Raw genomic sequence first — 12,421 nt, 5'->3', positions numbered from 1 at the left:
TATGGCAGCAAGTAGATAGAAGTCTCTCCCGTTAATTATTGAAGACAGGAAGTGTATGGCTGAAACTAGGGATAGAACTCTCCCATTATTGAATACGCGCAGTTAACACCGACAATGAAATTAATGGAGTATTAGGTGGCATAGTCTTCCGAGTCTCTTGTCCTTTTTCATTGCTTATTTGTTATACATCTATATATACATCAGAAGTGTGGTCACTCTAAGTGCACAGAGTGGGAATTTACTTAAGCTCATTGGATAATAGCTGCAGCTTACTTATTTTTTAAGATTGCCACTACTGGATCGAGCAGAGTGAGTGAGTTATATTGTTTTGTTTCATTATTTTCTTAATTAATCGACCTAATATCAATTTGGATAATTGATTACATTTGCAGATTAAACATGGCAGCTACAGTTGTTTCTAGTAGAATCACTAATCTTAAAGTTCTTAGTCATGATAATTATGAAGATTGGAGTTTCCATTTTAAAACCTACTTGTTGGCTCAAGATCTTTGGGAGGTTGTGGAAGAGACCTCTGAACCTCCTAGACGAGAAGATCATGAAGTGGAATTTATGGTTTGGAGGAAGAATAATGCCAAGGTTTTACATGCAATCCAGACTTCTTGTGGGGATGATAATTATTTTATTATCCAGGGCATTAGCTCAGCCAAAGTCGCCTGGGATACTTTGGCTGAAAAGTTGAAGCCGGCCGATCCAGCCTTGGAAAACACAGGTACGTGTACGCACGTACTACATGTCTCCTTTCCTAGTTAATTCCAATATTATAACTATTAAGATTTAGTTTTCTTCCTCTAATAAAGTTACCGTGCGTGATCGATGCAGAGGATGTGCCTTTGATGGCACATGAAGAGTTGAATACCGGTCTGACGCGGAATGAGGGTACATACGTAGTAATATTATGTGATATCTACTGCAGCATGCATGAATCTTTATTGTTTTGTTTAATTTTATTTGATTCAGTTCTCTTTTATTTCAACATTATGTATAAATCGTCCCCAAATTCTTTACGTTTAGTTAACAAACAATAAATAATATTACTTGACAGAGCATTATAAAACTAACGGCGACTTCAATGAGTTCCCCTACCATCAACCCTTGATTGATGCTGTTGCAAAAGGTGACTGGAGTTCTGCAAAGAAGTATCTTACTATGCATCCCGACGCAATCAGAGAAAGAGGTTCATTATCAGGCTCGACAGCTCTTCACATGGCAGTTTCAATGGAAAACGAATATATGGCGAAAGAACTAGTGGAGTGGATGACAGAGGAAGACTTGGAAATAGAAGACGCTAATGGTGTCACAGCTATAGCTTTAGCTACGCTAATAGGACCCGAAGTGGCTAGATGCATAATCGAAAAGAACAAGAGATTGCTTTGCATACCATGCAATCTCCTGAATATGATCCCACTGATCATGGCTTGTCATGGCGGCCATTGGAGATTGGCTCGCTATCTCTATTCAGTTACTCCATTGGAAGCTTTGACGTCGACCCAAGATAACTGTCGAACTGGTGCTGATCTTATTTCCCACTGCTTTAGCTCCAAAGAACTGGGTACATAAATGTTTTCGATACAATATTCGCACACATTTTCTGACACGCTCTAACTAAGGTGGACCTTTTGATTATAGACCTCACCTATATTTGAGAATGTGTTTAAATAGCATGTTCCCTAACAAATATTGATTACTTACTTTCGTCATGTATATAATTCTTTTTTTTTTTTCCCTATTGTAGATATTGCATTGGATTTAATTCAGCGTTGTCCAAACTTGGCATTTGCCATAAACTCTACTGGGAAAACACCTTTACAGGAATTGGCTTGTATGCCCTCTCTTTTTTTAAGTGGAACGCGTCTCAGATTCTGGCAACAATGGATCTATAACAGTTAGTAACTACATTTTTTATTCTATGATGAATTTTATACTTTATTAATTTCTCAGTCCCTCTAGTGGGTGGTCGTCGGCCGGTTTTTCAATAAGATATTTCCTAAATGTTATACATGCAAAGAGACCTGCACACGATTCCCGCAATTTGATTTATCTCAAAACTTGATATTATATATATATATATATATATATATATATATATATATATATTTTATACTTAATATGAAAAAAAAATTAAAACAATAAAATGCATTCTATGTCTAGATGGAGATTTCTGTCTCCGATGTCAAAGTCAAAAAGTGTCTGAGAAAAACTAAAATTCAGTAGAGAATTCTAAATAGAGTTTGTGATAAACTCGTTTTCTTGTATGACTTGGTTATTTATAGTGGAAGAGGTCCGTAAATCGTCTACTAGTAGGCTGTAGCAGGCTTAGGCAAGTCAACGGGTCTCCCTTCCCCTGCCTGCTTAGACACCTATAGGTTATGAAGCTCAATGGTCACATGTACTTAATATCACCAAATTTTTGTTGTCCACATGTTTGGTTCAAAAGTTAATCAGACGTAAGGGGCTGTGTGATGATGTGAAGGTAAAGAATTCCACATTGGTGAAAAGAAAAACCTTGCAAAGACTTATAAGGGGTTGGATTACTCCTTATATTGCTAATTGATTTTATGATTGAACATCAACTTCATATAAGGATGAGGTGCAAGAGGTTGACAACCATGTCCTTCGAAGAAAAACAAAATGTTTGCTAGCTAGCTTGGCGAGAATCGAGGGTTAGGGCATGATAGTTGTGGGCACTTGCCTGTCCTTAGAGGGTTGATCTGCCGGTCCTTAGAGGGTTGGTCTGCTTAACCCATTAGAGTGGAGATGGTGGTTTCTCACGATATCAGAGGTAGTTCTATCAAATTGAGCTGATAACACTTCACACATTATGATTGGACGTGATTAATTTATGTCTCCACACTATGCTTTTCTTTACTAATTTAAGTCAAGAAATAGTAAAACAATGCGCCGAAACCTAAATGGCTCTTATGTTTGTCTTCACCGGTAAGTCCCGTGCATACAAATAGACAAATAAGACAAACTTATACTTGATGTGCTCATATACAAACGTGTTTCAAGTTCGAGTTCACAGATCCCGCAATTGTTTCACAAGTTTTTTTAAGGTGGGATGCGATGAGTTCTATAGCGGCACAACTTCAATATTTGATGGCAGTTAAGGTTTAAGGTTATGAGTTAAATTAGAATTTTTGTTTTGGGTCTTGCTCAAATATTATAGTGTAAGTTATTTTCCCTCTTGAGTTTATTTTTTAGTGTGTAAAAATAAGTGTTAAAAAATTTAGTGTGTACTTCTTATCAGTGTCCATTAATCATTTATTTTGGGTATGCACCTTAACTTCTTTTTTCACAGACATAAATATTTGAGTAAATTGTAGCTTTGGTCCCTTAACTTTAACTCAATTGGAGCAATGATCCTTCAACTAAAAATCCATTACTATTGGTCCTTCAACTCATCAAAACGTGCAGCTATGGTCCCTCAACTAAAAATTCATTACCTTTGGTCCCTCAACTTTAATTCAACTGGAGAAATGGTCCCTTAACTTTAACCCAATTGTAGCAATGGTCCTTCCAACATAACTCGTTTTGACAAAATTTTTGACGTAGTTGACGAAAATGACCATAATTACACACTTTGATGAGTTGAGGGACCATAATTATATAAATGGTTATTCCAACATAACTTATTTTGACAAAATTTTGAACAAATTGATGAAAATGACTATAACTATACATTTTGATACGTTGAGGGACCAATGGTAATGGATTTTTAATTGAGAGACCATTCCAATTTGATTAAAATTTAGGGACCATTGCTACAATTTACTCTAAATATTTATACAGTAAAAGAAAAGGATCAATATTTCTAGACCCTTGACTTAAAAAAAGTTCTATATATTGACTAGAGGCATGTGTTTATTTTCTTGATAGGTATACACATACGACATGCTTCTGGGATCCGTGATGTTCGTATAGATGTTCAAAAACAAGCCAATGACCCGGTTAATGATCAAGGGGATTTCATAATTCGCTCAGGTATGCAATATCCATATAAAATGGCACTATGCTTTTTTTTCCCAGTGCATATATAGTAAAACGAGAGTTATGACCTCAGGCGCATCTTTTACTTTCTTATAGATCATACCTAATTAACAAATTCTTTGAATAGCTAATGCAAAACATTTTTGTATTTGCAATATTGTAGTTATGGCTTTACTGCGAGGGCTCGTCTCAAATCTCTGTAAACTTTTCGGTAATGCTTCATTTCAATACTTTGTTAATCTTTTCATTCAAGTTTTACTCTAACATTTATCCAGTCATCGTTTAGAACTTCTTTTGGTTGTACTTTTCGAAACTTAATGATTAATAATTCTTCTATGTCAACCTAGGAATCGATCACATGTACAAAATGAAACAGATCCATGTCCAATCCCTTGAAGTTTTACAAGGCATGTGCAAAATGACAGAAGGTTTAAGCCTTAAACAAATGCAAGGAAGTTCCGTACAAACAGCACTCTTCAAGGCTGTTGAACATGGGAATGATGAGTTTCTTCGTCAGCTGTTTACTGCAAATATCCTAGCTTTAGGGATATATGACGAAAATGCAAGGGGCATGTTTCAGTTTTCCATTGAATGCCGTCAAGAAAAAGTCTATAACTTTTTCCATGACTTTATCCGAGTCATGAATGTTCGCACTGAATCCAGAGTAGATAAGTTCAACAATACGTTACTACATTCAGCAGCGAGGTTATCCCCACCTGCACAGCTTAAACATATCCAATGTGCAGCATTGCAAATGCAGAGAGAATTGCAATGGTTTAAGGTTAGAATTTCTTCCTATATATGTGTATATATATATATATATATATATATATATATATTTTTTTTTTTTTCTAATCAAGAAATCAAATTTCACTATAATGTTGATCAAATTTCAAATTTGACTCTCATCGATAACAAATTTGATATCGAATTATGACAGACACAATATAAATGTGAACTGACCACCACCATCACCAATATATATATATATATACAGATTGCTTAAGGGAAGAGATCCCCATTTTTGAAAAAAATGGGGATTAGGTGTGGGGCCCACTCCACATCGAATTTCAACGATCCAAACTGTCTATTTTGTTAGTCTCGATTCATAGATCATCCTTGCAAAATATTAGCTAAATCGGAAATGTTTAAGACATCTAATTGGGTTCAAGAAAATGAACGAATACTTTGTTATATAAGAAAAATGAAATTTGATCTTGATAATTAAATAGGCAAACGGTTTTGGATTGAATTGAATTTTTGCAAGGATGATCTATGAATCGAGACTAACAAAATAGACGGTTCGGATCGTTGAAATTCGATGTGGAGTGGGCCCCACACCTAATCCCCATTTTTTTCAAAAAATAGGGATCCCTTCCCTTAAGCAATCTGTATATATATAAATTATTACAAACTTAAGTGACTTTAGTATGTGGCCTCATTCAAACCCATATGAGAGTATTCTATTTAAACACCACCTCTCTTCTTAGGGCGTGATCTAAAAGAAATATAGCTTATTACAAAATGGAGATAATTTAGATTTATGATCGGCTGAAATTGGGACCAAAATTTTACAAACAATATTACTATTTTAAGCTGGACTAAATGGATGAGAGTTTAATAAGACCAAGTGAGTTAAGGAAAAATGAGTTCACCACCAAAGCAATCCACAAGGTCCACTATAAATTAATAGGTTTTACTGTATAAAGTTCTATTCACGTGGTCAATCGGTATATTACTTGATTAGACTTGATTATTTGTGACAGCAATTTGCACTCTCATATATATATATTTTTTTGGTCAATTGCACTCTCATATATAGGAAACAACCAAATTAAAAATGAAATCACATTCTGTCTAAAAAAAAAATCGCAAAAATGAAATTTTGATTACTGTTACGAACTCAGAATGTTAGGTTATCTGGGATTAGATTTGAGCATATAGCATATATATTCAAGGTCAAAGGGCATACATCAAGGATTTGTAAGAGTACAAAAATATTAATTACTTGGGATTAGATTTGAGTGCCTTTGAAGAAAATAAATTAAAGAAAGATATTTAAGTTTCTTCAATTCACTGAAATGCAGGAGGTGGAGAAAATTGTACCTTCCAAGTTTCTTGAAGTTGTTAACTATACAGATGGCATGACCGCCCGTGACCTATTTACAAAGAACCACAAGGAATTGGCAAACGAATGTGAAAGATCAATGAAAGCAACTGCAACTTCTTGTACGGTTGTAGCTGCTCTTATTGTTACAATTATGTTTATTGCAGTGTTCTCAGTTCCTGGTGGAATCAAGGCAGGCTTTCCCGTGTTTTTAAATAAAAGGATATTTATGGTTTTCATAGCCGCGGATGTCTTTTCACTTTTTTCTTCTACAACTTCAGTTGTGACATTCTTAGGAATTCTCAACTCGCGTTATGCTGAAGATGATTTCCTGAAATCACTGCCAACAAAGATGATGATAGGCCTTTTCACCCTTTTCTCCTCTATCGTTACCATGATGATCGCGTTTTCTTCAACCCTTTTTCTTATGCTGGAAGCAAAAGAGTGGATAGTGGCTCCGATCATTTTACTTGCTAGTGTTCCGGTTGTCTCCTTCGTATGGATGCAATTTTCCCTTCTTGTTGAGATCTTCATTTCTACTTACGGAGCTGGAATATTTTTTATCAACAAAAAAGGAAAACCTTGGTCCTTCAATTCATCTTAAACAGTTTACTCATTTTGCATTGATATTTGTTTCTGTCACTTTTGAGGAAGTTTTTAGAATTTGCTCAAGGAATAATGATAAGGGATTTCTGCAGACTCTTTCTGTTTTTGGGCCTAAAGAATGTATAATGCATGTGTTCCCGATTCGGTAATAAACTCCAACTTCAAGAATGTTTAGACCTTTAACCTTGTATTTATGTTAGCATTCATATCCCACATGTCTAGTCATTTCTGTTTTTGGTAGAAAGGTGTTGAGCCATTGTATGACGGCGAGGGTTCAAATCTCATCGATGACTAATCTAACAAAATCTATCGTTTGACAAAAAAAAGTATTATACTTTTAAAATCTCATTTATAGCTTGATTTCTTATTATTTTAAATAGATTGAACTTTAAATATTTGAGCATCAACCAAACTACTTTCATCCTCCTTCCAAATTTAAACCATTTTATATTCATAATACTATGCCAATCCATCTAAAAATATATTATATTTCAATCATTAGGAAATTTCTACATAAGTATGATTGTACCTACACTATTATACCTAGACTAATTCATTGCCTCTAAACATGTAATATAACTAAACTAATGCACTTAAGAAGAAAATATTGTACCTACACCATTGCACCTCCACTATGGCACCGAGACTAATTAATGTACCTACACTATGGTACCTATGTTGTGCTAGGATAGCACCAAACCTTATGGAACCAACTCTTGATAACCCACAGGAAATATATCAAATGAAATGCAAGAACAAAATATTAAAGACACCAAGATTTTAACTAGGTTCCTCAACAGTCAGTGTAACTGGAGTACGTCATCGGAGCAGTAGGAGCTCACCCAATAATCCACTATCAACCAAATGGGAGTTTACAAAGTGTTGGTAATCTCACAACCCAAATAACCCAATACACCCAATAGCTCTCACACACCACAGAAACAAATAGAGAAAGAAATATAATGAATAATTTCTTCTCTATACATGTAGCTCAAAGCTATTACAACAATAACTATGATGGATGATTGCTAACCAAAAAGAAGAGCACCTTCTTCTTCTTTTCTGCTCTCAGTTTTCTGCTCTCTACAGCTCTCTTTACTCTCTCAAAGATGGACTACTAAAACAGAAAATGGTGCACACTCCTTCCTCTCTCTTTCTCACTTTTGTATCCTCATTTCATCAATACAAAAGCACCAAATAAAAAACTCAAAAACATCATCATGACCATCAATTTTCCTTTTCAACAAACATAATCATGATGCCTCCTCATCATGATGTCTTTCACCTTTTTTTATTTTGGTTTGTTTATTAGCCGAAAGTTGTTTTGTTTTGTTGTCCACTTGGCCACTTGGCCACAATTCAACAATCTCCACCTTGGCCAAGTTCCGAAAAACGCCATGATAAGCCAACCAACACAATTAACACACAACATCACTCCCAAACACTAGCAAGAGAACAACTCATGCCGAGCCAAATGCTCCAAAACTCCTACTGCTCAACGCCTTCTTTATATAGGCAAAATGTGAGCCAAGTTCAAGCAATGAACAAACTTGGCTACACCAACAACCTTAGTCAACATATCAGCGGGGTTGTCTTTAGTTGGAATCTTCTGGAGAATGATTTCCCCTTCACCAACAATTTCACGAACAAAGTGATAACGCACATCTATGTGCTTGGTCCTCGCATGATGAACCTGATACTTAGCCAAATAAATGGCACTCTGACTATCACAATGTACCTCCACTTGCTTCTGATCAACCCCCAAATCTCTAATCAGCCCATGTGTCCAAATGGCCTCCTTTATAGCTTCAGCAACTGCCATATATTCAGCCTCTGTAGTAGACAAGGCAACAGACGACTGCAAAATGGACCTCCAACAAACTGGTCATTTAGCCATAGTAAACACATAGCCTGTAGTAGATTTCCTTCCATCCAGATCACCTGCATAATCTGAATCAACATAACCAACTGCAAAATGACCAATACCAGAGTCATCCCTCTCAAAGCATAAACCAACATCTCGAGTACCATGGAGATATCTCAATATCCACTTAGCTGCTTGCCAGTGCTCTTTACCTGGATTATGCATATATTGACTCACCATGCCAACTGCATGAGCAATATCCGGTCTAGAGCATACCATTGCATACATCAAACTATCAACCAAATTTGCATATGGTATATTTTTCATTTGCAGTTTCTCTTTATCATTTTTAGGACATTGTAGAGAACTCAATTTAAAATGAGGAGCCAAAGGGGTACTAACCGGTTTGGTTGAATCATGAACTCCAAACTTCCGAATCAACTTCTCAAGGTATTGTCTTTGATTCAAACTGACCAAACCCTTCTCTCTATCTCTAGTGATCTCCATGCCAAGGATCTTCTTCGCTTCACCAAGATCCTTCATCTCAAACTCATTCTTCATTTGCTTCTTCAATTTTTCAATCTCTTCAACATTCTTTGAGGCAATCAACATATCATCAACATATATCAACAAATAAATGAAAGACTCATCTTGCAACTTCTTGAAGTACACACAATGATCATATTGACTTCTAGAATAATTTTGGCCTCTCATAAATTTATCAAACCTCAAATACCATTGCCTTGGAGATTGCTTCAAGCCATAAAGTGATTTCTTCAATTTGCAAAACAAATTCTCCTTCCCTTTCACTATATACCCATCCGGTTGACACATATAAATCTCTTCATTCAAATCACCATGTAGGAAAGCCATCTTCACATCAAGTTGCACAAGCTCAAGATCATATTGTGCAACAAGAGCTAACATAATACGAATTGAGGAGTGTTTCACAACCGGAGAAAATATTTCATTGTAGTCAATGCCCTTCTTTTGTGCATACCCTTTAACAACTAATCTTGCTTTAAATCTCACATTGCTTTTCTCATCAGCATCTTCCTTCTTGGCATACACCCATTTGCAACCGATAACTTTCTTGCCCTTAGGCAATTTAGCTAACTCCCAAGTCTTGTTCTTTAAGAGAGAATTCATTTCATCACCCATGGCATTGCACCACCTCTTCTTCTCTTCACTCTCAATGGCTTCCTCGAAATTGGATGGAATCTCATCAGTGATAATAGGAAGAGCAAAAGAAACATAGTCACTATACCGAGCTGGCTTGGTAATTTGTCTCTTTCTTCTGTTCTTGGCAATAGACTCTTGAGGTGAAACTTGCTCTTCAACTTGAATAGAATCTTCAAGTTCAACTTCTTCAACATCCTTATGGTCTCCAACTTCTTCACTTGTAGTGGCTTCGACATCAGCGGAAATAGGATTTGAAGTACCAGAGGCAACTTTCTCAAGCTCCACCTGTTGGACATCTTTCACATTCTTCTCAGAGTCTTTGAACATACTTTCTTCATCAAATGTCACATCTCTGCTGATTACAAGTTTTTTCATCTCTGGACACCACAACCTGTAACCTCTGATACCAATTGTTGTGCTAGGACATCACCAAACCTTATGGAACCAACTCTTGATAACCCACAGGAAATATATCAAATGAAATGCAAGAACAAAATATTAAAGACACCAAGATTTTAACTAGGTTCCTCAACAGTCAGTGTAACTGGAGTACGTTCTCGGAGCAGTAGGAGCTCACCCAATAATCCACTATCAACCAAATGGGAGTTTACAAAGTGTTGGTAATCTCACAACCCAAATAACCCAATACACCCAATAGCTCTCACACACCACAGAAACAAATAGAGAAAGAAATATAATGAATAATTTCTTCTTTATACATGTAGCTCAAAGCTATTACAACAATAACTATGATGGATGATTGCTAACCAAAAAGAAGAGCACCTTCTTCTTCTTTTCTGCTCTCAGTTTTCTTATCTCTGCAGCTCTCTTTGCTCTCTCAAAGATGGACTACTAAAACAGAAAATGGTGCACACTCCTTCCTCTCTCTTTCTCACTTCTGTATCCTCACTTCATCAATACAAAAGCACCCAATAAAAAACTCAAAAACATCATCATGACCATCAATTTTCCTTTTCAACAAACATAATCATGATGCCTCCTCATCATGATGTCTTTCACCTTTTTTTATTTTGGTTTTGTTTTGTTGTCCACTTGGCCACTTGGCCACAATTCAACAACCCTAGACTAATGTACAATGCAAGACTTTGCCATACGTACGAAAAAAAAAATCTCATAACACTTGGAAGCCAAATTGATGTTTGACATATTTATGACGTCAATTGCTTTTTCTTTGTTTGGAAGGCTTAATCGGATAAATGGTTTTCGTAGTGATATAGTATTCGGAAAATAGTCCATGTAGTAAACAAATTAGGAAATAAACTCTTGTAATGAGGATTGTTAGGAATTGAACCCCAACTTAAAATTTATGTTAAGTCTCGTTAATATGTTGCCGTGATCCTCACGTGCAAAGTTAAATTAGTTACTATACATCTGTTAACACATTACACCTCTTTTGTTTCACACTGGCAAAAGGGAAAAATATCATTTTGCCTCCACTAATAACCCACATCTCAACTCTCACAGATTTGCAGGGGTGTAAAACGATTTTGACTGCAAATTTTGTCTCTCTGCTGCTTTCTTCTGTTTATATTTATTTGATTGATTTTTTTTTTTTTTTGTCAAACAATACATTTGTTAGATTAAATGTTAGATTAGAGAGCCAACAGGGTTCGAACCCATATCATGGTGTAAGAGTAACACTCCACTTCACTACTGTGGTAGAGGGCTACTTGCTTATTTGACTTATTTTTGGGTAAGAGAAGTTTGAGTTCAAAACCAAAACATAATTCGGTGGCGATTCTTCCAACTGAACTCATTGAAACCCAAAACAAAGAAACAATAAAACCCAGTTAATCAAATGACTCAAACAATGCAAGTTGTAAGAAAAACAAAGAAAGCCAAATTACATGAAATTGGTTCTGTATGAATCGGCGAGCTAAAATGGGAAGGAAGGCCTATTGTTTTCTGTAATTGGTGTTGGAACTTCAGAGCTTTTAGATTCGAGTCGACGATTTCAAATCGAGAGCCTCTCAGTCTCCCACCCCAATTTTCAGCAAAAACTCCAGCACCCACACGTAGATAGCGATTTCATCGTTTTAGTCTTTCAGACTAGGGGAGGGACGCTGTATAGGCTGATTTGAACGCTTACTGGGTTAATAGAGCTGAAATGATGAATTTAACCTTGCACTTGGAGCTCACGTGCAGTCTATTAACTGTAACTTGACGGAGTTTTTAATCTGGGGCTCGATTCCTAACAGTCTCCATCATGAGGATTCAATTCCTAATTTTTTTTTTATTAGATGGACTATCTTCCGAATACTCTATCACCATAGCAACCATTTATCCGATTAGGCATTGTTTTATGAAAAAGAAAAAACGAAAAGAATATTGTTGACAAAATCTTTTGCAGAATTTTAGGGATGAATTGGATGATTGAATGGTGCAATGGGCATCCCTATTCATAAAACGGTTTCCATCAAACCATCTGTTTGCAAAGGTCGTGACTGAAAAACAGTCTGTCGTTGCATTGTTTCATGTAGGAACGATGAAAAATACCAAACTAGTTCAGTGCTAAATGCTCTTGGTGCTTTCTTGGGCGAGAAGAAATCTAGTTTTGGTGTTGTCTTTGTAAGAATAATAACCTAACTTGTAGAAGCCGATGAAGAAATAATTGGTGGAGTACACCTCAGTTT

The 12,421-nt window shown here is 36.0% G+C and overlaps 1 protein-coding gene across 4 annotated transcripts; it reads left to right on the top strand.

The window, feature by feature from the left end:
- LOC139187549 (uncharacterized) lies at positions 1-6,889 on the top strand. Of its 4 annotated transcripts, none has more exons than XM_070816946.1 (9): positions 1-309; positions 393-730; positions 841-897; positions 1,064-1,570; positions 1,754-1,903; positions 3,898-4,002; positions 4,172-4,219; positions 4,356-4,789; positions 6,096-6,889. In XM_070816946.1, exons 2-9 carry the CDS (start codon positions 400-402, stop codon positions 6,717-6,719), a joined length of 2,256 nt encoding a protein of 751 aa, XP_070673047.1. In that variant the 5' UTR covers positions 1-309; positions 393-399; the 3' UTR covers positions 6,720-6,889. The 4 variants fall into 4 exon arrangements, with proteins under 4 accessions (XP_070673047.1, XP_070673049.1, XP_070673048.1 ...); XM_070816948.1 differs by having other exon boundaries at positions 2-309; positions 1,064-1,528; XM_070816947.1 differs by having other exon boundaries at positions 220-313.
- Positions 6,890-12,421: the final 5,532 nt, after the last annotated feature.

This window comes from Malus domestica, chromosome 17 (assembly GCF_042453785.1).
Source record: "Malus domestica chromosome 17, GDT2T_hap1".
Taxonomy (NCBI): domain Eukaryota; kingdom Viridiplantae; phylum Streptophyta; class Magnoliopsida; order Rosales; family Rosaceae; genus Malus; species Malus domestica.
This window is presented reverse-complemented; position numbering and strand designations above follow the sequence as displayed.